Raw genomic sequence first — 22,940 nt, 5'->3', positions numbered from 1 at the left:
AAAAAAAAAAAAAAAAAAGTTATGTTTTAAATTTTGCTAGAATAATTGATTATCAATTTGGAGACAAAACACTAAAAACAATTTAAATCTCCAAAATTGAAACCGCAGAAAATCCAAAAGAGAATTTGTTTAACATCTAGTAGCAGAGAGGAGCAAAGTCTTCCCCACAGAAAATAAATAAATTACCAAAGGAAAGACAGATTCCATTAGCTAATCACTGATTATTTCTATGTGCAAAACAGACAGAAAATGAAAACTTACAATCCTAATAAAAAAGAAAATTACAGCTAGACATCTTATTTAAACTATAGAAAATCAAAGACAAAGAAAATATTCAAATTATCCACAGAAAAGACAATTACTTTCAAACAGAGCTGACTGAAAGAAAAAAATAGAAGCCAATAAACAACAGAATGCTATCTTCAAAGGGCTGAAAGAAAATAATTAACAAACCAGAATTCTATACCCATTGAAAATATTCTTCAAGAACGAAGTGAAATCAATATTCACTGGGGAGAATTAACAAAACCTAGTTCTTTGAAAAAGAATAATAAAACTGATACCTCTGGTAAAAGTAACTAATTAAAAAAAAGGAAAAAGGTCCTAATATTAATATCAGAAATGAAAAATGGAACATCACTACAAATCCTACAAACATTAAAAAGATAGTAAAAGGCTATCACTATATTCTTGCTAATAAATTTGAAATTTTAGATGAATGGAGAGATTCCTAGAAAAAAAGAACTTACCAACACTGGCACAAAAACAGGAAATATGAATAGTTCTGTAAACTATTAAAAGAAATTGAAGCTATAACTGGAAATCTTTCAACAACAACAAAAAATTTAGGCCCAGATGGCTCCACTGGTGAATATGCCAGACATTCAAGGAAGAAAATAATGCCAAATATGAAAAAATTAAACAGGAAAAGGGGGAGAAACAAGTAAAAGACAAACAGATATAGGGAAATATGCAACAAAAATGATAAAAGATTATGTTTTGTTGTATAAACAGTTTACATATGAAGAAAATACACATAACATATATAAGCAAAGATAATGGAATAGGACTTACAAACTATAAAACAATATAGAAAACAACCAAAGCAGCCTAATGTAAAAATGGGTAGAAGACTTAAGTAGGCAATTTACAGAAAGACAAAGAGCCAAAAGAACATTAAAATATGTTCATTTTCACTAGTAATGAGATAAATGCTAACTGAAACCAGTTATAAAGTAGAAAAAACTTAAAGTGTTTGATAATATCAATTATTATTATTTTTGAAACAGAGTCTCACTCTGTTGCCCAGGCTGGAGTACAGTGGTGTCATCTTGGCTCACTGCAACCTTTGCCTCCTGGGTTCAAGTGATTCTCGTGCCCCAGTCTCCTGAGTAACTGGGACTACAGTGCTAATACCAGTTATTGATAAGGGTATAGGGGGCTCATTGGAGTTTAAGTTGGAAGGAACAACCTTAGAAGGCAACTGGGCAATATCCATGAAAATAAAAGTACACTCACTTTCTGCCTAGAAATTCAATTTCTCATTAACTACATTAGGAAAGACAGAGTAAATGTAAAAGGATGTTGCCTGATGTTGCCTGAAATGTTGTAATGGCAAACAAGTGGAAGTAACTCAAGTTTCCTTCAATAGGGGATGACTTAAATAAACTATGATTATATGTATACTAGGGCACTATGCAGCAATTAAATAGAATGCATCTGTACTGACATAAAAAGAGCTCTAGCAGAACAATGCTATGATAGATTTGTCCTACCACACGCACACAGACACACACAAAGGTTTGCAAGGCTACACATCAAACTGACAATGGTTGTTGGAACTGGAACTAAGTAAGGGGCTAGGATTAAAATTGATGATCAAGGGTGACATCAGCTAGAACAGTAATTATAATATTTTCATAACAATGTGGTTATATTTTACTTGTATAATTATAAATTTAAAATATTAACAAATAACATTTTAACACCACAAAACAAATAAGAGACATAAACAGATAATTCACAAAAGCAAACAAAGATAACAGAAAGAAATGTTTAACTTTAAGCAAAGAACTGCAGATTATAATAACAAACTTGTCAAATGTTTACTGGCCACTTGGATATCATCTTTGAAAAGTGTTCAAGTCTTTTGTCCATTTTTCTTGTAGTCTATTAAAAATCTGAAGTAAAAAATGTAAGGAATAGCTGTGTTTTTTTTAATTGTACTTTAGGTTCTGGGGTACATGTGCAGATCATGCAGAATTGTTGCGTAGGTACATACATGGCAATACGGTTTGCGTCCTTCCTCTCCCATCACCTATATCTGGTATTTCTCCCCACGTTATCCCTCCCCACCCTGCCTACACCCCGCTATCCGTCCCCTAGTCCCCTACAACTGACCGCAGTGTGTGATGCTCCCTTCCCTATGTCCATGTGTTCTAATTGTTCAACACCTGCCTATGAGTGATACCATGTGGTGTTTGATTTTCTGTTCTTGTGTCAGTTTGCTGAGAAGGAACAGCTTTGTCTTTTTACAGAAAGTTAGGTGAACTGTATTATTGTTCTTTGATTCTGGAAGTATCTAATCCCTACAAATTGGCTGAATTATAAATGAGTAGTTAAAACTGGGATATTCACTTGTTAAATTGCCTTTCATGCAGAAATAAAGTACAGTAAGATGGTTTTTTTGGGTCCCCATTGTATATATGTAATTTCAAAGTACATTTTTTCACCACCATGTTTAAGGCCAATAAAGTATACCTTACCATGTATATAGATATGAAGGTAATTGTATTTTTTAAAATAACTTTTATAAGTTTTAAACATTAAAAAAAAATATATTTTAAAGGTAGGAAGTTAGACTTCACAGATTTGCCCAATGCATAAACTGCTCTATGTAAAACTAAAATAGGCTGCTGGGCACAGTGGCTCACGCCTGTAATCCTAGCACTTTGGGAGGCTGAGGCAGGTGGATTACCTGAGGTCAAGAGTTCGAGACTAGCCTGGACAATATGGTGAAACCCCATCCCTACTAAAAATACAAAATTAGCCAGGCGTGGTGGTGCATGCCTGTAATCCCAGCTACTTGAGAGGCTGAGGCCACGAGAATCACCTGAACTCAGGTGGCAGAGGTTGCAGTGAGCTGAGATTGCGCCATTGCACTCCAGCTTGGGCAACTAGAGCAAAACTCTGTCTCAAAAAAAGAAAAAAGAAAATAAATAAATAAATAAATAAATAAAATAGGCCTTCAGCTGGTCATGGTGGCTCACGCCTGCAATCCCAGCCATTTGGGAGGCCGAGGTGGGAGGATCACTTGAACCCAGGAGTTCAAGACCAGCCTGGGCAACACAGTGAGACCCCATCTCTACAAAAAAATTAAAAATTAGCCAGGTGTGACGGTATGTGCCTGTGGTTCCACCTACTCAGAAGGCTAAGGTAGGAGGATTGAGCCCAAAAGGTTGAGGCTGCACTGAGCTATGATCACGCCACTGCACTCCAGCCTGGGTGACAGAGCAAGAACCTATCTCAAGAAAATCTAAAATAAAATAAGCTTTCATTTATGTAATTATCAAAATAAGCCTAATATAAATGAAAATAGTTAAAACTAGTACAAGTGTTATGCTAACAGAGAGGTGAACTATCAAACTTAAAACTTTAAGACTTAGGTTAGGGCTCTAACATGTGAGTGCTTTCCAAACTCTTCCTTTTCACTAGGAAATGGTCTTCATTAAGATTCAGTCAGTCAGGAGCCAAGAATGGTGGCTCACACCTGTAATCCCAGCACTTTGGGAGGCCAAGGTGGGTGGATTGCTTTAGTCTGGGAGTTCAAGACCAGCATGGGCAATACGGTAAAACTGTCTCTCTACTAAACAATACAAAACAAAACAAAACAAAACAAAACAAAAACAAAAAAAACTAGCTGGTGGCTGGGCATGGTGGCTCACACCTGTAATCCCAGCACTTTGGGAGACCAAGGGAGGTAAATCACTTGAGGTCAGGGGTTCGAGACACCCTGGCCAACATGGCAAAACCCTGGCTCTACTAAAAACACAAAAATTAACCAGGAGTGGTGGTGTGCGCCTGTAATCCCAGCTACTTGGGAGGCTGAGGCACAAGAATCACATGAATCTGGGAGGTGGAGGTTGCAGTGAGCTGATATTGCACCACTGCACTCCAGCCAGGGCAAAAGAGCAAAAATCTGTTTCAATAAATAAATAAATAAGCTAGCTGGGCATGGTGGTGCATGCCTGTAGTTCCTGTAGCTAATCAGGATGCTGAGGTGGGAGGATCACCTGAGCCTGGGAGGTTGAGGCTGTAGGGAGCTGAGATTGTACCATTGCACTCCAGTCTGGGCAACGGGACCAGGAAAAAAAAAGAACAAGTCAGAAGTCAGTCCATCAGGCCAGAGTCGAGGACCATGGGGGAAGTGGGGAAAAAAAGAATAAGTAAAACTGTTACAGAACTCTTTTTGGAGCCTTATTCTAATATACATTTTATTCAAAAGGCCAAATAAAAATGCTTTCTTTCCAGAAATCACATCTGTCTTCACAATAGAGAGTAGTAGTATGCACCTGTAATACTTCTTACATGTGAAGTGTCTATTTTTTGACAAAGGAAAACTGCCTCAATGACCTTAAACAATGGTTTAAAGAATCAGAGTTCTCACTTCTGACACATTAGAAGTGTACCAAATTGGTACCAAGCTAATTTTCATGTCATAAGTAAACAAAAAGCACTTTTTAAAATAATTGTGGTAAAATATATACAACATAAAATTTAACAATTTAACCATTTTTAAGTGTACAGTTCAGTAGTATTAAGTACATTCACACTGTTACCACTATCTGTCTCCAGAACATTTTCATCATCCCATACTGAAACTCTGCACCCATTAAAGAATTTATCTCACCCTCCCAAACAACCCTGGTGAATACTGTTCTACTTTCTAAGAATTTGACTATTCCAAGTAATCCATATAAATGGAATCATACATTTGTTGGCCTTTTATACCTGGCTTATTTCACTCAGCATAATGTCCTCAAGGTTCATTCATGTTGTGGCATGTATCAGAATTTCTTTTTAAGGCTGAATAATATTCCATTGTAGGTATATGCTACATTTTGTTTATTCATCTATCAATAGACATTTGGGTGGTTTCTACCTTTAGACTACTGTGAATATGTTGCTATGAACATGAGTGTTCAAATATCTGTTGGAGTTCTTTGTTTTTTTTTTTTTTTTTTTTTGAGAGAGTCTCACTTTTGTTGCCCAGGCTGGAGTGAAGTGGCACAATTACAGCTCACTGCAGACTTCCTGGGCTCAGGTGATTCTCTCACTTCAGCCTCTTGAGTATCTGGGACTATGGGCACGTGCCACCACGCCAGGCTAATTTTTTTTTTTTTTTGGATTTTTAGAAGAGATGGGATTTCACCATGTTGCCCAGGTTGGTCTCAAATACTACCCTCAAGCAATCCACTCATCTTGGCCTCCCAAAGTGCTCGGATTACAGGCGTGAGACACTACGCCTGGCCCCTTCTTTCAGTTCTTTTGGATATATACCCAGAGTTAAATTGCTTGATCATTTGTTATTCTGTTTAATTTTTCAAGAAACTGTCATCAGATTTTCAACAGCCACAACACCTTTTACATTCCCACCAACAATGCATAAGGTTTCCAATTTCTCCACAGTTAAGCCAACATGTTTTCTTTTTATTTTTTTGATACTAGTTATTTTAATGGGTATCAAGTGGCATCTCATTGTGGTTTTAATTGCATTTCCCTAATTACTGTTTTTGTTTTTTTTTTAAATAGACACAGGGGCCGGGCACGGTGGCTCAAGCCTGTAATCCCAGCACTTTGGGAGGCCGAGGCAGGTGGATCACGAGGTTGAGAGATCGAGACCATCCTGGTCAACATGGTGAAACCCCGTCTCTACTAAAAATCTAAAAAATTAGCTGGGCATGGTGGCGCGTGCCTGTAATCCCAGCTACTCAGGAGGCTGAGGCAGGAGAATTGCCTGAACCCAGGAGGCGGAGGTTCCGGTGAGCCAAGATCGCGCCATTGCACTCCAGCCTGGGTAACAAGAGCGATACTCTGTCTCAAAAAAAAAAAAAAAAAAGAGATAAAACTGTTATGAAGTAAACAGTGTTTTAAGCCGGGCGCGGTGGCTCAAGCCTGTAATCCCAGCACTTTGGGAGGCCGAGGCGGGTGGATCACGAGGTCAAGAGATCGAGACCATCCTGGTCAACATGGTGAAACCCCGTCTCTACTAAAAATACAAAAAATTAGCTGGGCATGGTGGCGCGTGCCTGTAATTCTAGCTACTCAGGAGGCTGAGGCAGGAGAATTGCCTGAACCCAGGAGGCGGAGGTTGCGGTGAGCCGAGATCGCGCCATTGCACTCCAGCCTGGGTAACAAGAGCGAAACTCCGTCTCAAAAAATAAATAAATAAAATAAATAAATAAATAAATAAATAAATAGACACAGGGTTTCACCATGTTGCCCAGGCTGGTCTCAAACCTTTGAGTTCACAGATCTACCTGCTTTGGCCTCCCAATGTGCTAGGATTACAGGCGTGAGCCACTGCACCTGGCCCTGAGTACTCATTATGGTGAGCATGTTTTCATGTGTGTATTGGCCATTTGCACATCTTCTCTGGAGCACTATTTGCTCAAGATCTTTGACCAATTTTGAATTGGGTTGTTTAGTTTTTTTATTACTGACTTGAAGACGTTCTCTATATATTCTGGGTATTAATCATTTATCAGATACGTAATTTGCAAATATTTTCTTCCATTCTGTGGGCTGCCTTTAATTTTGATGAAGTGCAATTTATCTATTTTTCCTTTCACTGCCTGTGCCTTCAGTGTCATATGTATGAAATCACAGCCAAATCCATTGTCACGAAGCTTTTCCTTTATGCTATGTTTACTTCTAAGAGTTTTATACTTTTAGCTTTTATATCTTAGTCTTTGATTCATCTTGAATTAATTTTGTTTATGCTGTTGGGTAAGGGTCCAACTTCCTTCTTTTACAGGAATATATCCAACTTTTCCAGCATCATTTGTTGCAAAGACTGTCTTTTTTTCTACTGACTAGTCTTCACACCTTATCGAAAATCATTTGATCATATATGCAAGGGCTAATTTCTAGGCTTTCTAGGCCATTGGTCTGTATGTCTGTCTTTATGCCAATATCACACAATTTTGACAGTTAAGCCAACATGTTTTCTTTTTACTTTTTTGATACTAGTTATTTTAATGGGTATCAAGTGGCATCTCATTGTGGTTTTAATTGCATTTCCCTAATTATTGTTTTTTTTTTTTTTTTAAATAGAGACAGGGTTTCACCATGTTGCCCAGGCTGGTCTCAAACCTTTGAGCTCATAGATCCACCTGCTTTGGCCTCCCAGTGTGCTAGGATTACAGGCGTGAGCCACTGCACCTGGCCCTGAGAATTCATTATGTTGAGCATATTTTCATGTGTGTATTGGCCATTTGCACATCTTCTTTGGAACACTATCTGCTCAAGTATACTTTGAAATGAGGAAATGTGAGTCCTCTGACTTTGTTCTACCCAACTGGTTTTTTTTGAAAATTTTGTTTTCATGCTGACAACATCCCATACTTAACTGTTTTTTAAGCAAATTTCCCTCTTACATTTTCTAATAATGTGTACCAAATTAAATATACCTAACCTCTGTTAGAAGAATTCTCCTGGATTCTGGAGTTAGAAAAGAAGCCTTAAGAGTGTTTTATGCCAGATGCAGTGGCTCATGCCTGTAATCCCAGCACTTTGGGAGGTCAAGGTGCATGGATCACAAGGTCAGGAGTTTAAGGCCAGTCTGGCCCAGATGGTGAAACCCCATCTCTACTAAAATTACAAAAATTAGTTGGGTGTGGTAGCAGGCGCCTGTAATCCCAGCTACTGAGGAGGCTCAGGCAGGGAATTTCTTGACTCTCCCAGGAGGTGGAGGTTGCAGTGAGTCGCGATTGTGCCACTGCACTCCAGCCTGGGCAACAGAGCAAGACTCCATCTCAAAAAAAAAACAAAAAAAAAAAAACGTGTTTTAATATTGAGATACATGGTCCTTCCTATCAATATCTTAAATCAGGGATTGAATACTTGATACAGTTTGGAAATTTGTCCCTACCCAAATCTCCTGTTGACATATAATCCCCAACGGTGGAGGTAAGGTCTGCTGGGAGGTCTTTGGATCATGGAGGTGGATCCCTCATGGCTTGGTGCTGTCTTTACGACAGTGAGGGAGTGCTTGTGATATCTGGTCATTTAAAAATGTGTGGCCCTCTCCCTCAACTCTCTCTCTCTCGCTCCTGCTTTTGCCATTTGAACTGCCTGATCCCACTTTGCCTTCTGCCATGATTGTAAGTTTCCTGAGACCTCCCAGAAGCCGAGGAGAGACTGGCACCATCCTTCCTGTACAGCCTGCAGAACTGTGAACCATTTAAATCTTTTTTCTTTATAAATTACCCAGTCTCAGGTATTTATTTATAGCAGTACAAGAACTGCCTAATGCTTGAATGCTTAAAGGGGCCAGGCAGGATATGTAAGTGACTGGAATGTCGGAGTTTTAGAAAAAGGAATAATGGGGAATGTGAGGAGCCAGGATGACATGCTCTATCTGTGTTCAAAAATGAAAATGCATTCTGAAGGCCAAACAAAGTGGTGTGCAGATAATATGACCGACAGGCTCCCTGTTGTCAAACTGTTCACAAGTTTTACTGTAGAGTCTAAATGTGATAAATAAAATATTTTATAAGGGACAAATTTTAAGTTATATATTCTAAACAGCTTCTATAGCTTAGTTTGTGTATGTTTGTGGTGTGTGTGTGTATTTTGTGTGTGTGTGTGTGTGTGTGTGCATCAGTGTATATTAGGATATATGACATATGACTTGCGATATCCATCCTACTCACTAGGGCAGTAGAAGACCACGGTAAAGAAAAAAAAAATCTGGAGTCAAGTTGCTGGGTTTAAATCCCAGAGTCATCATGGGCTACCTTTGTGACTCTGGGCAAAGTACTAAACTCTCTAAGCCTCAGTTTCTCCTTCTGTATAATGGAAATCATAATAGTACCTATCTCATCATGGATCAAATGAAACAGCAGGAGAAAATGCTTAGTACTCGTAGCACCTGGTATTTAATAAGTCAGTGTTCAGTAAAAAAATAAAGATTTTAGGAGGCATACAATCAAATAAGAAAAGATAAAATAAACATCGGTAAGAATCCAAATAAAAGGAAAAGGAGTAGAAATAATAATAGAGTTAAAGGTAAGAAAAATAATAAAGAGTCACATCCAAATAAAAGAGAAAGGAGAAGAAAAACAATAAAGAGTCAAAGGTAACATCAGAATATCATCATATATTTGCTATCCAATCGGCTTAGTTCCTTATAGCTAAAACAAAGCAAAGCAAAACAAAAAAAAAGTGAATGGTTCCTAGAAGCACCACCATGTCATCCCAGTTATTTTTTATTTGCCATGTCGTTACGAGTTTAACAACTACAACTTGCTTTTCATATTAACCAGAATTATGGCTACAGAGAGAAGAAATACAAACTAGCATATTTATTTTTCTACAAATTACTTTGGTATGTGGTAGTCTATGCATAGTGAGATAAGAAATAAATGGTGAATCCCAAGTTTAAAAAATGATTTCTAGTAGCTGCAAATTTCAACTAAAAATATAGTCACTGTAGTTATGCAATGATACTTGTGTCACAGTCTATTAAAGTTAAAAAACTTTAAACCAATTAATTTAGCCCCCAAAATCTGAAATCCATTTGAAAAATAACTCAATTAACATACTTTGTATAACTCTTTAGATAAAACACAAATTGATCTCGGTAATTTGACAGATTTTATGGCAGAAGGCACCAGCAGGAGGACATTTAACTATTTTTTTAATCTTGAAGCTGAATCTTAATTTGTTGAAAGACCTATGAGAAGAGGGGAGGAGGGCTAATAAAAGTGATGAGAACAAAATGTCCCAGGAGAGGTTGCCAGTGCATATTCCTGGCGCAATCCCATTCATCTTTTCATGACTATCGAAGTAAGTCATCTTACCGGTTTTACATTCCATGCAGATGAACCTGCTATCAGGGAGTGATGTCAGTCCCAGGCACTCCAGGTGAAAGTGTCTGCAACACTCTCCCTCACAAGCAATCAGAGAGTCACCAGAGCTTTCACAAATCTGTAATATGGCAAAAAGCAGTGGTTCAAACTTTTGGCAAACATCAGGACCACATGGGGGGCTTGTTACAACACAAATTACTGGGTCCCTCACCCACAGATTGTGATTCAGTAGTTCTGGTGGGGGCCCCTGTATCCAGAAGATGCTGATGTTGTTTGTCTTTGGCCTTCACTTTGGGAACCAGAGAACTAGATAATTACAGTATTTCCAGATCCAATATGGTATAAAGTTTAAAGTCATACTTGATCTTTTATGATTCCTTCTTTGGGATCTGCATATGTAACTTTTCTTCACAGGGCAAAGCAGTATTTTTCAAGAACAGTAAAAATACAGTGAGAGAGTTATTACTTCAAAATTTTGAATTTAAGAAAGTTTTTCCAATCAGTCATCTGCCATTTACTTCTAATTAATAATAATACATTACACTAGAGATTGGCATGTGGGTAAGTATTCCAACTCAGAAAGGGAAGAAAAGAACCAGAAAGAGAGGTTTTAGATCTGTAGCTTTAAAGTAATATCACAATAATTTAGAACCATATTACCCTCTTCAACAGGAGTTAAGTCTATTATTGGCAGAATATAATAGCAATTGTTTCAAGCCATCACACCAGTTACCTGCCTACCTGACATACAGTGTCCTTCTTACTCATTCCAGTGCCTCTTCTTGACAAACTTGAATCCATGGACTGCACATCAGAAATGTCTGCATCTGCAGTAGCTGAAGGGCTATCTACTTGTTTTCCAAAGCCTACCTACATAGAAAACATAGTATTTTTAAGAAAAACAGAACAAAACGTCCCCCAAAGTTAGATGCTATGAAAATCCTAGTAAGACTTGCTCAAACATTAGATCTTGACACAACAACTTCTTTTTTCCTTCCTTTCTTTCCAAAATCCACAGATATCATAGGTCTGCTGTTTTGGGAAAAACGGTAGTTAAAATTACAAACAAACTATAGTTTTGTTATATAACATGAGTGCAAAAAAAATTAAGATGCTCCTAAGTTACAAAATAACCAAAGTGATTTTTTTTCTATGAGTATTTAAAAATTTTTCCCAATTTTCCCAAATAAATTAGGAAAAAGCATTATGTTCAAGAAAGAGCACTTCGTCCAGACCCTTGCACATATTTACCTGCAGGTCACTCAGTCCTCTAGAATCGGAGTCAGATGTGTCTCTGTATGCTGAACTAGTCATTTCTACGTCAGTTGAGGCGCGACTCCTTTTCTTTAGAGGTTTACAGGAATCTGAAATCTCGCTGGCACCTTAATACAACACACTGAAATTAATCCTAAAATAGTATGTAAGGTTTAATTTTTTTGTGTGTGGGAGAATACTTTCTTTTCCCAAACTCATCTTTAGTGTGGAAAAAGCACAGCTGTCTTTGTTAACAATGAAATAATGAGTCAAAATTTCAGAACTCTGACCTTCCTGGTAGTGATTGATTTAATTTACAACCACTCTATCAAAACATTTAACTCAGTTCTCCTCCTCTAAAGCTATTTTTCAGTCAACAGAGCCCACGTTCCAACCTAAAAATCAATCCTATCAAAATTGCAGGATAGCTGATGGATCTGGAGCAATTCAAAGAACCATTCAATTTGGAGGGGGAAGACATAAAACCCAACATACTGTGTAGCTTACAAATATGGTCGCAGAGACATCTCCATCTTGTTTTTATTAGGGATGTGACAAATCTTTGATTTGTATTCGATTCGTACACGGATAGTGCCATTTTCCCCCGAATTTTGCAATTCAGTTGATTATTGCCCCCCAATAAAATTTGGATGTTCATAATTGTTCATCTGAGACTTCCTTGGTGAAGTGGCATTTATTGTGACCATTAACAAGCGCTGCAGCACATCTACATATGTCATGCCATTCAGGAGGCATACTGCTGAGGGTTGTAAATGGACAATCAGTGTTCAAGTGCAGCCAAATCACGTAGAGCTGGATGGGAGGCCTCTATGTGGCATTTGTGCGGGAAGAAATAAATAGGAAAAAAAAAGGCAGAGAATAGTGTGGAATTTTTTTTTAAAACTGTGTGTAATACAAATCCAGCCAAAACAATAGTGCAAAAAGTTACAAAGCAACAATCTCTTGGGCTAATGCAGTATAGGCTATACAGAAACAGCCACGATGAAATGTGCAGATCAGGCACGGTGAATACCAAGGAACCAAGGAGACGGTTAATATTTCAACCCACAGTTTGTGTTTTGGATTTTTTTCCCCCAAAATTTCCATACAACAAACAGACATCTAGATCAGCCCAGCAAGCTATGATGGAAGTGTGCAGTCCAGAAGAGCCCATGGAGAAACAAGTCTCCTGAGGCCATGAAGATCCGCAACAGGCTGAGTGAGAGTAGCACTTGGAACATAGCCACGTTCTGAGGTGGAGGAGGTGGGCCTCGTTAGACTGCTCAGATTACTGGAACCTCGTTATCACATCCCAGTCTACAAGTTTTTCACTGAATGTTTCCTGACATCTATAAATGAGGGTGCCTGCCCATGTTAATGCTGATTAAAAAACACAAGTACACAAATCTATCTCCTTCATTGCTGGTGTATGGACCCAGAACACCACCATAAAATATTTCCTTGGCCTAAAAGATCACTGGATTAACAAGGAGTTTTAACAGAGGAACAGGAGTGCTGTACTGAGAGGCTTTCGAAGGGAAACACAGGTACCGCCATTTCCGATGAGTTTCTGAAAATGCTAGAAAAATGACAGACTGCCAAAGACAGCTGTCATGCTGTTCTCCATGATAACGGCACTAATATTAAAAAAAATAAGAACTTTTAATGATTGTAATGTATACAGTTTGGGCTCTCTGGCAAAACCCTGCAGATGTGCATTAATGATGCTTTATTTAAAAACAAAAAACCAAAAACAGTCCATGTTGAAATTGATCAGTGTAAGTTAAATGGTGGTTTTTAGGCTGGACCCATGATTTAAGCTGTACCCATCCAGCTCAAACCGAAAAAAAAAATCATTTGAATGTTAAAGCAATTGTTCAGAGTCTTGAAGAAGAAACCAGGCAGGAAAATGCCAATAATGATGATTGGCAAAATCAAAATCGAAAACAAAGAAACTGTTTATCAAGCCGCCGACAAAGAAATCTTGCATGGAGACTACAAGTCTGGAGTTTCTGGGATGAAATTGTACAGGAATCTCAGTCCACAGTTTCCTCAATCGCTGCGGAGACGGAGCTGTCACTGAATCTGACAGAGCCCTGCACTCCCCGGTCCGCCGACCCTGTGGAATGGTGGAAACACAACGCAATCAGGCCTCCTAATCTCGCAGCGATCGCGATGTCTTTTCTTGGAGCTCCGCCAAGCAGTGTTCCCTCCGAGAGGCTGTTCAGTTCTGCTGAGGATCTCCACGGAGACCATCGCTGCAGACTTCTCCCCGAGAATGCAGAGAGGCTGTTGTTTTATTTTATTTTATTTTAAAATAATGCAATTTGCCCAGAGTAAACTACAGGTATTAAATACAGTTTGATCTCACCAAAAACGCACGAATCATGCTATGGAGTTTGTACTGTAGTCAAATTGCACACAGAAAATACAGATATAAGTTTAAGCTTTTTAAAACTTTGTGCATATCTCAAATAGATTCGCATAAGGTCATCTAATAGTGGCCATAAATATGCTATGAATCATTTTAGTTTACAAAAAGATTTTACAGCACTGTAAAAATAAATGTGGCAAGATTTTTTCAATCAGGTTGTCTTGTCTGATTTGTCCATGTTTGACAAACATGAATAGCTACTATTCGGTATTCAGTCGAATACCAAAAAAAGTGGATTCGTCACATCCCTAGTTTATAAGCCAGTGAAACCCCAGAATCTTATGGAGAAAAGTTGGAAACAGTATCAAGTCTACGTGGTGTTCTCCAATTTACCAAAACAAGTAAGACTTTCCCTTGGAGGTACAGAATAAGATCAACTCTAAAAGTCACACACACACACACACACAAACACCGGGGAATACTGCAATTTCACACTGAAGAGCAACAACAATGATTTACAGAGACAGACAAAAATACATGAAGTACAAATAAGTAATTCTTAAAAATTGGTTTTAATCAAGGAAATGCAAAGCAACATTATAATGTTAACTCACCTTTCTGTAATCCAGTCTTCACCGTAGCCTGAGGAACTGTTTCTACCTGTTTGGACAGAAAAACACAGGATTAACAGGGAATTTTTTCCCCTTTTAATTATTAACAGAGGGAAAAGATACTTTCATCAATCTAAGTAGTGATGAGTGATTAATGTATCTGAAATCTGAACTCAGTCCCATCTTCTGGGTAAAGTTCTCTGTCTCAAAATCAGGGAGGGTTTAAATCCTAGCTGCCTGTGCTGAATACCAAGTGACAACACACAGCCACATGCTCTCTAGCAAAGACTTTTCCCACCATTCCCTTGGTATATGAAGAGAACAGGAACACTTTCCTCAGTGTCTGGAAGGCAGGAGAGGGGTTGTTTCTACAACCAGCCCCAATGTTGCTATAAACCCCTCCCTCCCCAAAGACGTTAGGATAAATTTTTACTTACTATGATACTCAGGTTAATGTAACTCACGCCACTTTAAGACCCCTTCCGCGCCTGCACTCACAGCTAAGTTGCTGGGAATCAGGACCCTCTCTGTAGAGAGTGCTACAGGGCTCCATACAGCTGGAAGCTCAATACTTTTGCTGCTAGTACAAACTTAAGAAAATAAGTTTGTGATATTGCAAAAGCACTTTCTTGAGTGTCTTATGAACAGTGTCTTGATCCTACATCAGGAGAGCGAGATCAGAAGTTATTCTGCCAATGTATATGTAAAACACGTGGTAATTTGAGGATTGAACCATTGGAATTAGAGAAAGGATGCTGTTTGGAGGAGTTCCTGTTTAAGCTATGAACTGAGTTTCATGTTTCTTTAAGATGTGGTGAAATATGAATGTTGAAACACATTTTGTAAATATTTAAGGATTGTTCTAAGCTTTTTTAAAAAAATTTTATTTTTTTTTTACAACAGGTAAAAAAACATACAACAGAAATGCTTTTATAAGATACAATTAGTAATACAAATATAAAATCTTCTAAACAATCACTGGCATTGTCCTATTTCTAACTATAACACAGTGGCATTAACAATTTGTCCTGCTTTTTGTATTCATTCTGCGTATTAGTTTAAAACTGACTGGTCACAGACTTAATTTGGGAACCAGCTGGCAAAATCACAACTTTATTTTGGTAATGAATACTATAGTTCTTCAAGAGCTTAGAAAGATTTTTTGGAATATAATTTCCTAAGTATGAAATATGAAAGTTAATATGATAAATGAATGACAAACTAGTATACTGTTTAAGTTTTAGTTAAATATTCTGGAAAAACTGTTTCACTTGCTTGGTGATACCACAGAGCACCTACAAGGTTAGCTTTTAAATTTGGAAGTTTAAAATGATGAAGGACATATTTTAAATAGAAAAGCCCACACTCTTTCATATTAAATGGTTTAAAAAATATAAAACTTATTGAAACTAATTTTATTCAAAATTTGTTTTCTTTACTAGCAGGTGTTTAGGCTGTAAGAATGGATACTCTCACTAAAAAGTTTTTTAAATATCTGATTGTGAGTTTAATTTAAAAAAGAATGGTTTCTAAAATTTTCTTTGAAAAGGTCATTTAAATGTATCTTACTATATTGATTACACTGGTTTAATATACTTCAGTCAAAATGCAACCCCCCTCGCCTTTTTTTAACTAAGTATTATTTATCTGACAACCTGATACCAGGTGAATATTCCACTGGGAAAATAACATTCCAAAAAATCTGCGATATAAACAGAAAAACCAGATCATCTATGATTATCTGCTTCTTAAATATAAGAATATAAATTAATTGATTTGTTTAAAAAATAAAAAAAATACATACCAGCAGCTTAAATCAAAAATCAAAATTAAAAAAAAAAAAAAAAGGGAACTCAATGATGGTTCCAAATAAAAATTATAAAAACATGATATCATTTTGCTGACAACCAAAACTTCTAAATAAATGTGAAGGATTTTTTAAGAGTCTTGCACCATTGGCTTCCCATCTCCTGAAGCCTATTTTCTGTGAAAATGCTTGAAGCAGAATCACAGGAATGGCTGTATTAAAATTGAGCACTGGAACCCACCAGGACAGAAGTGTAAGATAGTCCAGAAAGGAAACCCAGTGTGGGGGAAAGTTTCTTTCTTTTAAGATAGGAATGTAAGCCACAACATTTACAAATACAATGTTTTAACTCTCTACATGTAGGAAGCCAACCTGCTCCTTTTTGATCTTCTTCTTTGGCACGACCTCAGTGGATTTCTCTGATTCAGAACGAGTTCTAATTGATCTTCTCTGCTGCTTCTTTTCTACTGAGCCTAAGAAATGATTTAAACACACAAACAAAAACTCATTTAAGGATATCTTGACATCTATGTAATTAAGATATGACCAAATTCCTTGCTTTTCTTATCCATTTAGAATTTTAATTAAAATCATTAAAAGCTGCTAAATACTCAGGAGCATATAAATTATTTAACAGAACAAATTGTAAAGGCTGATGAGCTCAGACTGGGATTCACAAAGGTTCTTAAATTATACAAATAAACAGGGATTGGTTTTTTAAAAATTAAAAAGTCAAACTAGGGCCGGGTGCGGTGGCTCAAGCCTGTAATCCCAGCACTTTGGGAGGCCGAGGCGGGTGGATCACAAGGTCGAGAGATCGAGACCATCCTGGTCAACATGGTGAAACCCCGTCTCGACTAAAAATACAAAAAATTAGCTGGGCATGGTGGCGCGTGCCTGTAATCCCAGCTACTCAGGAGGCTGAGGCAGGAGAATTGCCTGAACCCAGGAGGCGGAGGTTGTGGTGAGCCAAGATCATGCCATTGCACTCCAGCCTGGGTAACAAGAGCAAAACTCCGTCTCAAAAAAAAAAAAAAAAAAAAAAGTCAAACTAAAACAGCAGAGACATAGTTTAGTTTTAAAGGCACATAAACCTCTTTAGGTAACTATAATTCACGGAATGAAGGGACTGAAGGGGTGCATAAAAATGTCTTTATTACCCACTTGATGTTAGGAATTACTGGTTCAAAAAATCATTTTTCATTTTAACAAATGAGTTTAATTAATTCTATACGTAAAATAGTTAAGAAGGCTTGTTGCACCTATATAAATTTTGCTATTGTTATTAACAACAAAAGCTGGAAAAGCACAAAAATGTGAACCTAATCATTAATTTGACTATTAAGGGATGTTATACTTTGGAAATAATTAGTTGTGGAAAACAAGTTGAAACAAATTATCAGGCTTTTTCATGTTAAATGGTAAAACAAACTATTAAGATTTTTAAAGAATACAATTCTTTAAAAGCAAATTGAAGAAAACTCACATAGACCCCCATTTTTGGAAAGGATAAAACTGAAATTGAAGAACACAACTTGAAAGAAACTAAGGAATGATTTCATTCCGTGAGCCTGAGGAGGAATGATACCTGCAGCGCAGCTGTTCTCCGTTTTCAGTGCTTGGACACCTACATGTTCCTTCCTAACTCATAATCACCTTTCACTTGCCATAGGAAGAAGCCACTAAGACCTATAAAATCAGACAGAAGCTATATCTATCTATAAAGCCTTTCATCTAACCTTTCATTGCTCTTGGATATGTATAAATGACTTCCCTTCACTTTAGTTCAAATCCAGAATGAAGGATCCCACTACTTTGTTTTGTTTTTGGGAAGGAGTGGGTAGTCTGATGATAATATATTGTTTTGGAGCTGTGGTTAATCAATTTATAGTAATCACAAATAAAAGTATTGGCTCTTTATTTATTTTTTTTTTTGAGACGAAGTTTCACTCTTTTGCCCAGGCTGGAGTGTAGTGGCACAATCTCAGCTCACTGCAATCTCTGCTTCCTGGGTTTAAGTGATTCCCAGGCTTCAGCCTCCTGAGTAGCCGGGACTACAGGTTCAAGTGATTTTCATGCCTCAGCCTCCCGAGTAGCTAGGACTAGAAGTGCGTATCACCACACCCTGCTAATTTTTTGTAATTTTAGTAAAGATGGGGTTTCACTATGTTAGCCAAGCTGGTCTTGATCTCCTGACCTTGTGATCTGCCTGCCTCAGCCTCCCAAAGTCCTGGGATTACAGGCGTGAGCCACCACACCCAGCCTGCTCCCTTTTTTTAACTGTCTTCGCCTTACACTGACAAAAATGTTTCCTAAGACAACAGATATGCTACCCTCCCAGACCGACCTGAGAATCCCAGGGATCTATACTTAAGTGTAAGTGTCAACATTCAAGTTCTACTCTAGGGAGGGCAAAAATGAAAATGGAATTACTTAAAAACAAACAAAAAAATATTTAGTTGTGTTGAGGGTAATATAATCACACCGTGAAGAACAGATAAGATTTGATTTACTGTCTTACAGAGGATAAAGCAACATGATTTTTAAAAATTATTCTCAAAATTACCCAAACAACACGTACATTTAAAACCACTGAAGAGTATTATATTCATGTTCTAAGAAAGAGGAGGTGAGCATTTCTGGGTTTGGAAAACAGCTTTGAAAACTAGTGTGAATACAAGTACAATTCTTCAAATGACAAAAATGTGACAGTGCCACACATTTTATGTATCCCTGAAATTTACTAAGAAAAGGCTCAAGAATGTCCTCAAGCAGTTAACACCAGCTGAGATGATGTAATTGGTTTCTCAAGGATGAACAAGTCTCTATTCTGACTTTTCAACTACTGAAGTTATTTTCACCAAAAGCAAAATGGTCATTTAAAAAGACAAAGTATGCTTATCAATCACAGCTGGTAACCAAACTTCAACCAAGATCAAAGCTTTAGAGCACCAGTCCCTAAATTAAGTTTTCTTTTCTTTTTTTCTTTCTTGAGAAAGAGTCTTGCCCTGTTGCCCAGGCTGGAGTGCAATGGTGCCATCTTGGCTCACTGCAACCTCTGCCTCCCGGGTTCAAGCAATTCTCCTGCCTCAGGCTCCCAAGTAGCTGGGATTACAGGTGGGCACCACCATCGCCGGCTAATTTTTTTTGTGTGTACCTTTGTAGAGACAGGGTTTCACCACGTTGGCTAGGCTGGCCTCAAACTCCTGACCTCATGATCTGCCCACCTTGGCCTCCCGAAGTGTTGGGATTAAAGGCTCAAGCCACCACGCCTGGCCCTAAATTTAGTTTTCCATTTTAATTTACAACTTAAATTCTAAGTGGCTGCTTAAGCAAAGAGCAATACTGCCTTTTTCTGGATATAAGGAAGTATAACCTTCCACTTAAATAAGAAAAAAAAAAAAAGGAAAAATTCACAGCAGAACTTAAATCTTACAATGAAAAAAGTACATAAAAAGAAAATGTTCAGGCTGGGCACAGTGACTCATGCCTGCAATCCCAGAACTTCAGGAGGGCAAGACGGGAGGATCGCTTGAGCCCAGGAATTCGAGACCAGCCTGGAGAACAAGGTGAGACCCCATCTCTATAAAAAATAAAAATAAAATAAATTAGTCAAGCATGGTGGCCAGCACCAATAGTCTCTACTACTCCACGAGCCTGAGGCAGGAGGATTGCAGGAGCCCAGGAGTTTAAGGTTACAATGAGCTATGATCATACCACTGCAATCCAACTAGTGTGCAAGACTCTGTCTCAAAAAACAGAACAAAAAACAAAATTTCAGTAACTGAGAGGAAGAAGAAAAACAAGCTGCATCCAAAATAAAAGCCTATTCTTTTATTTGAGTTAAGATCAGTCTGATACAGGAAGAATTTACTTTCTCCTTAGGAAAATGCTGATGTCAAATAAAGATCCCCCACTTAAATTCAGACAAATTACTTATTATTTAGTATAAAGAGGTAACAAAACTGACGTACCTAATTATGGAAAGTTATGGAGGTCGAAAGATTCTTTTAATATTCAAAGAAAAGGAACATAATTCTCAATTATGACTAATGTGAAATCTTCTATCTACTCATTCCTTTGACATTGTAAGTTAATCTTTTTATAAAGTATTTTGAAATGATACAAGTTGCAAATGTAGCACTGGACTTTGCTATTCATGCCCTCCTTTAACTCAACTTTCTTTCCCAATTCCATACTGAAAAAGGCTGTTTAGGCCAGGTGTGGTGGCTCATGCCTGTAATCCCAGTCACTTTAGGAGGCTGAGGCAGGCAGATCATGAGGTCAGGAGTTGGAGACCACCTTGGCCAATATGGTGAAACCCTGTCTCTACTAAAAATGTAAAAATAGCTGGGCATGGTGACACACACCTGTAGTCCCAGCTATGTGGGAGACTGAGGCAGGAGAATTACTTGAACCCAGGAGGTGGAGGTTGCCGTGAGCTGAGATCGTGCCACTGTACTACAGCCTGGGCAACAGAGCAAGACTCCGTCTCAAGGAAAAAAAAAAAAAAGGCTGTTAAAAATAAAATGCCGGCCGGGCACAGTGGCTCAAGCCTGTAATCCCAGCACTTTGGGAGGCCGAGGCGGGTGGATCACGAGGTCAAGAGATCGAGACCATCCTGGTCAACATGGTGAAACCCCGTCTCTACTAAAAATACAAAAAATTAGCTGGGCATGGTGGTGTGTGCCTGTAATCCCAGCTACTAAGGAGGCTGAGGCAGGAGAATTGCCTGAACCCAGGAGGCGGAGGTTGTGGTGAGTCGAGATCGTGCCATTGCACTCCAGCCTGGGTAACAAGAGTGAAACTCCGTCTCAAAATAAAATAAAATAAAATAAAATAAAGTAAAATAAAACAAAATGCCCCATCCAACATGTATCCCATCTCTACCGGCATTACCTCTCCCTGTCCTGCAGCTCCCATTATCTTAAAATAAAAAAAAAGCTAGCCCAAGTACCTTTGTGAACAGTGGTTGTTTTTATTTTGCTATTATAATAATTCAAATCTTAAATATTTCCCTTACAAAAATATTTATCCTTTATGCCAGTCAGTCACCAGTTTGCCTGAGTTACTATTGATTCACAATTACTACTTCAGGTCTTAAGACTTTGATCCATCTAGAAAATTACTTGGTCACTGTGATACTGTGACATAAGAAATATATATTTGATCTCTGCCCCTGGTTCCTGGCACAGAGCTCCTAATCCCTTGGAATTTCCTGGGTAAGGCCAGTGTTTTCTGTTCTAAAGAGGCAACTCTTGGTGAACTGCTAGGTCACAAGAAAGACCATGCCATGATTAGATGCTTTAATCTCCACCCCCCTCATCATCCAAGAAGGGGAGAGGGGCTGAAGACTGAGTTAATAATTGATCATGCCTACATGATGAAGTCTTCATAAAAATCCCTGAGCTACAGAATTTGGAGAAACTCCAGGTTGCTAAACACATGAAGGTGCCTGTAGGGGGGCATGGCAAGAGAGGACATGGAAGCTCCATAGGCCTTTCCATGTATCTTGCCCTGTGCATCTCTTCCAGCTGGCTCTTAATCTGTATCCTTTGCCATCCATAGCCTTTATCATGAACCAGTAATGTAAGGAAGGGCTTCCGAGTTCTGTGAGATGCTCTAGCAAATGACTAAACCAAGGAGGGGAGTTATGAGAACCTTCAATTTATAGCTGGTCAGTCAGAAGTTCTGGAGTCCCAGACTTGCAACTGGCATCTGAAGTGGGGACGGTCTTATAGGGGTGAGCCCTTAACCTGAGGGATCAGACTCTAACACCAGGGAGACAGTGTGAGAATTGAATTGGATCATAGGACACCCAGCTGGTGATGGAGAATTGGTCAGTGTAGGGGTGGGGGAGGAAGCATATACAGGTCAATAAGTATGTTCAGAAAACAGTTTATCTTTTTTTTCTACTATACTCGATTCTTAGATTCAAAAAAAAAAAAAATTAAAGAACAAAAATGAGGCCAGGTGCAGTGGCTCACGCCTGTAATCCCAGCACTTTGGGAGGCCAAAGCAGGCGGATCACAAGGTCAGAAGTTCAAGACCAGCCTGGTCAATATGGTAAAATCACGACTCTACTAAAAATACAAAAATTAGCCAGGCACAGTGGCAGGCGACTGTAATCGCCTTGGGAGGCTGAGGCAGGAGAATCACCTGAACCCAGGAGGCAGTGATTGCAGTAAGCCAAGACTGTGCCATTGCACTCCAGCCTGAGTGACAGGGATAGACTCTACCTCAAAAAAAAAAAAAAAAAAAAAAGAAAGAAAGAAATCAAACAGACTCCCTTCTCCTAAACTAATATTCCAAATGAACAAGCTAGTTAATACTTAACTCTTTTCTTGACAGCTATCTGAAGCAAGAAGTATTACAGAAATACTGATATAATGCTGTTATATAAACCAAACCCACCAGACATACAACTAAAACTCTAAAATCCTTAGTAAGTTAGTCTCAAAAAAAAAAAAAAAAATTTATGTTGGCTGGGTGCAGTGGCTCATGGCTATAATCCCAGCACACTGGGAGGCTGAGGTGGGTGGATCACTTGAGCCCAGGAGTTTGAGACCAGCCTGGCCAACATGGCAAGACCTCATCTCTACAAAAAATACAAAAGCTTAGCTGGGTATGGTGGTATGTGCTTGCGGTCCCAGCTACCTGGGAGGCTAAGGTGGGATGATCACCTGAGCCTGGGAGGTTGAGGCTGCAGTGAGCCATGATCGTACCACTGTACTCCACTCTGTATGACAGAGTGAGACCCTGACTCAAAAAAAAAAAAAAAAAAAAAAAAAGAAAAGAAA

At 38.4% G+C, this 22,940-nt stretch overlaps 1 protein-coding gene across 12 annotated transcripts in view; it reads right to left on the bottom strand.

Annotated features, from left to right (window-relative positions):
- NSD3 (nuclear receptor binding SET domain protein 3) overlaps positions 1–22,940 on the bottom strand; it is a 122,431-nt gene that overhangs the window by 39,922 nt on the left and 59,569 nt on the right. For 11 of the 12 annotated variants that reach the window (XM_074383857.1, XM_074383858.1, XM_074383856.1 and 8 more), the window contains 5 exons: positions 16,513–16,613; positions 14,337–14,382; positions 11,346–11,476; positions 10,836–10,964; positions 10,086–10,212 (listed from right to left, as the gene is read on the bottom strand). In XM_074383857.1, coding sequence (XP_074239958.1) covers positions 10,086–10,212; positions 10,836–10,964; positions 11,346–11,476; positions 14,337–14,382; positions 16,513–16,613 — 534 coding nt within the window. Of the gene's footprint in view, positions 1–10,085; positions 10,213–10,835; positions 10,965–11,345; positions 11,477–11,870; positions 13,468–14,336; positions 14,383–16,512; positions 16,614–22,940 lie in introns of those variants that run through there. The other variant, XM_010348715.3, reaches the window with a different exon arrangement.

Source organism: Saimiri boliviensis, chromosome 13 (genome assembly GCF_048565385.1).
Source record: "Saimiri boliviensis isolate mSaiBol1 chromosome 13, mSaiBol1.pri, whole genome shotgun sequence".
NCBI lineage: Eukaryota > Metazoa > Chordata > Mammalia > Primates > Cebidae > Saimiri > Saimiri boliviensis.
The sequence above is the reverse complement of the archived record's forward strand: the minus strand, read 5'-3'. Positions and strand labels throughout refer to the sequence as shown.